Here is a 4,067-nt window from a genome sequence, read left to right on the forward strand (position 1 = left end):
GCGAAAATTTTGGTACAAAAGTTGTGGGAGAAAAACGTCGATTGGGATGAAATTGTACCGAAAGAAATCGCTGAAAAATGGTTGGAAATAAAAAGCGAATTGCATCTCATTAATGACATCAGAGTGGAACGTTGGATAAATTACAATCCTGAGGATGTCATGGAGTTGCATGGTTTCGGTGACGCAGCGGAACCAGCATTCGCAGCTGTGATTTACATTAAAAACGTCACGCAAAACACGGTGCGATTATTAATCGCAAAAAATAAAGTAGCTCCTCTGAAAACAACGAAAGACGCACTCACAATACCGAGATTGGAATTGTGTGCAGCAAATTTACTTGCCAAATTGACGAAAGGCGTTTTAAAAGCAACAAACATAAATTTCAGCAAAAATTTTCTTTGGTCCGATTCAAAAATAGTCATCGATTGGATTCGAGGAAATCCGAAGCGATACAAAAAGTTTATCGCACACCGTGTTTGTGCAATAGATAAGGCAATTGGAACAAAAAACTGGTATCATGTTACCACTGACAAAAATGCAGCAGACTGCGCTTCACGCGGCATGTTGCCATCGGAATTGCTGAGACATGAAATGTGGTGGAATGGCCCACAGTTTTTGCGTGAAAACAATTACTATGCAAACAATGCAAGTCATTTAAATAACGTTGACCCAATAATTGAATCACTCGCATTAAGTGTAGAAATCTCTCCAATTTCAAACGAACAAATTCTTCCTGAAGTCTCGTCGTTCAACAAAATGAAACGAATAATCGCATACTGTTTTCGTTTTGCATCGTTATGCAAAGCAAAACAGGGGCCCAAAGCATTGTCTCCGATTTCGGCTGATGAGCTAAATTTAGCGGAAACAGCAATAATAAAAATCATTCAACGGGAGGCATTTGGTGCCGAAATAAGTGAATTAATGAAGAAAAGATCAGTAAATTTTTCAAGTAACATTCTGAAACTAAGCCCATTCTTAGATGAAAATAACATTCTGCGCGTAGGTGGCAGACTACGAAATTCGGATTTGGTGTTTGGACGAAAACATCAAATCTTAATACCAAAAAACAATAGCGTAACAACTTTAATAATTCGTCATTTTCATTTATTATGCATGCACGGTGAAGCGAAAGCCACTGAAGCAATCATCAAACAGCAGTTTTGGATTGTGAATGCACAAACAGAAATAAAGAAAATTTTGCATCGTTGCATTCCTTGCTTCAAACAAAGACAAAAAACCATGTCACAATTAATGGCAGATTTGCCGGCCAATCGCGTAAACATTGTTGAAAAGCCATTCACCAACGTAGCAGTAGACTACACCGGTGCAAATCCATACAAAACGGCAAAAGGTAGGGCTGGTAAAATTTCTAAGGCTTACATTTCAATATTTGTCTGTATGGCTACAAAGGCACTTCATATCGAACTAGTATCAGATTTAACAGCCGACGCGTTCATAGCTGCCGTTCGCAGATTGGTAGCGCGTCGTGGAATGATCAAGAGCTTCAACAGTGACAATGGCACAAACTTTGTAAAAGCTAATAAAGATCTAAGTGATTTATTTGAAATCGAAAAAGAAGAGTTCAAAACAATCTGCGATGAACTTTCAAAGCAAGGCATTTCTTGGCATGGTGCGCCTCATTTCAATGGCCTCGCCGAGGCTGGTGTGAAAGTTGCAAAGACTCATTTAATAAAAACAATCGGAAAAACTGCGCTAACATTTGAAGAATGTGCAAATTCAAGACCACTTTGTGCACTATCTACTGACCCTGATGACATCGATTGCCTAACACCTGGACATTTCTTGATTGGGGCACCGTTACTGGCACCACCCGACGAAAGCTACATCGAATCGAACGTAAACTGGCTTTCACGTTGGCAATTGGTGCAAAAAATGAGTCAAAACATTTGGAAAAATTTTCAAACGGAATATCTAAATGAATTGCAAACCAAATCAAAATGGTTTACGAAAAAAGAAGAGCCAAAATTGAATGAATTAGTTTTGGTAAAAGATGAGAATTCACCACCATGCTCTTGGCCAATGGCGCGCGTAATCGACGTGCACAAGGGTCATGACGCACTCACGAGAGTGGTAACACTTAAAATGCGCAATAACACTTTCACTCGACCAATAACCAAAATCGCTCCGTTGCCGATTGAATACGATGCGGAGACCCGGGCAACAATTAAAGCACACATTGCAAAAACTGAAACAGCGAGTAAAGCACGGGTTACAAAATCCAAACCGGCAAAACAAACATTTAATGTCATTCCGATAATAACGGCATTGCTTGCAATTTTTGTGATTCAAGTGAATGCTCACCCAAATCAAATCGTTCCGTTCAAATTGAATAAATTTGACACCTCGCCGGGTTTGTTTTTCGAACAAATTTCGCATGCAAAGTTCAGTTACACCAATTGGAACTCGATTGTTTATGTAAACATGAAATCATTTCTCAACGAAGCATCGATGATGGAAAGAAGTTTACATGATTTAGAAAACGTATGCAATCAAAAACTGGCGGGGCAAAGCTCATGCAAATCTCTTTGTCAACTAATTGAAAATCGTATCAACGACATCAATGAACGAAATGAGTTAATAGTATCGTTTAAGCATCATCGAGCAGAAAGAGCGTTACTTGACATTGTTGGAAACATTGCTGGCGATTTATTTGGAGTTTTAGACTCTCGATTCGGACGAGAATACGTTCTCGATATGTCAAGATTGGAATCAAATAACGAACATTTGCTCACTCTTTTGTAAAACCACACTTCTGTTTTAAATTCCACTATGAATATAATCAAAAAAGATGAGCGGGAAATCATAAATCAGAGAGAAAGCATAATAAATCTAGCAGGTTTGGTACGTGTTCAAACCAATGACCAGCAAGCAGTTTTGCATTTTCATACTATGTCTGTGTATCTTTTACAAATGATCTCTGATTATGAGCATCAACAAGATAGCATGTTGGACATACTTACTGGCGCTAGAAAAAATCATATCGATCATCATCTAATAACTCCTGCTCAAGTAAAGGGTCAATTAAATATAATGAGTGAATATTTATCAGACCAACAGGCACCTCCGGATGGAACCGATTTCTACAAATTGGCAACCATCACTCCGTTTGTCACAAATAAGACACTATTTTTTCGAATTGCCATTCCATTGATAAGCGACGAAAGGTTTCAATTGTATCATATGTATGAAACGCCATTTGTATACAATGACGACACTCTGAAAATAAATGCTAAATTCGAAGTCATTATCGCGTCATTAAATCGGCAAAAATATCAATTGATTAGAAACAAGCATGAACTGAAATGCAAAAAACAGTCAGATGACATGGTCATCTGCTTCGAGCCCCGCAAGTGGCTAACCAGCCAATTCAAATCTTGTGTGTGGTCTCTCTTTAATCATGAAGCCAACTCGAATTGCGAGTTATCCAAGGTAAATTTGCGTTACCAATGGTTAGAACTCGAAGAGCCGAACAATTGGTTATTTTTCTGTAAGCATGTGGAAAAGTTCATATCTATTTGCGGCGATAGTGTAAATCACCACAGCGCTATTGGCTCTGGAACCCTAAAATTGAACGACAATTGCGTACTTCGGGGTGATAATTTTGAATTAATGCCCCAAAAGAGTTTAGAGCGCGCGCCACATGATTTCATTATTCCGAATTTCCAATTCAATCTCACTTCGTACGAGCCATTCATTTCAAACGGAACAACGAATTTGATCGAATTTGCCAGAACTAATTTGACTAAACTACAAAATCAGTTAAAATTCATCGAAAATCAATCTAAATTAAAGGAAAAAATCGACATTCATGACATTCATAACTATTCAGTAAACTATTTCACTCTGTTCATCGTTGTATGCTTGATATTCTACGTTGTAAATTTCATCAGGGGTAATAGACGAATCAGATTACCACGTGCAATTTCGATGCCAAATCTATCTGAAGATTTGACTCGCCGTTTAGAGCACCGCCAGTCACGCTAAAGGTGGCCCGGAGAATGTCTATTGACATAATTTTGAATTAACTGGAATCGAACAATAATGAA

The 4,067-nt window shown here is 38.3% G+C and overlaps 1 protein-coding gene across 1 annotated transcript; it reads left to right on the forward strand.

Annotated features, from left to right (window-relative positions):
* Positions 1-1,239: 1,239 nt before the first annotated feature.
* Positions 1,240-1,857, forward strand: LOC129571075 (uncharacterized; the record flags this gene model as incomplete). The annotated part of the gene is made up of 1 exon (XM_055450845.1): positions 1,240-1,857. A coding segment is annotated over exon 1 (618 nt), but the record flags the coding sequence as incomplete, so codon positions are not given.
* Between the last annotated feature and the right edge of the window lie 2,210 nt (positions 1,858-4,067).

Source organism: Sitodiplosis mosellana, unplaced genomic scaffold (assembly GCF_009176505.1).
Source record: "Sitodiplosis mosellana isolate CC-2019 unplaced genomic scaffold, AAFC_SMos_1.0 Smas_scaffold_1224, whole genome shotgun sequence".
NCBI lineage: Eukaryota > Metazoa > Arthropoda > Insecta > Diptera > Cecidomyiidae > Sitodiplosis > Sitodiplosis mosellana.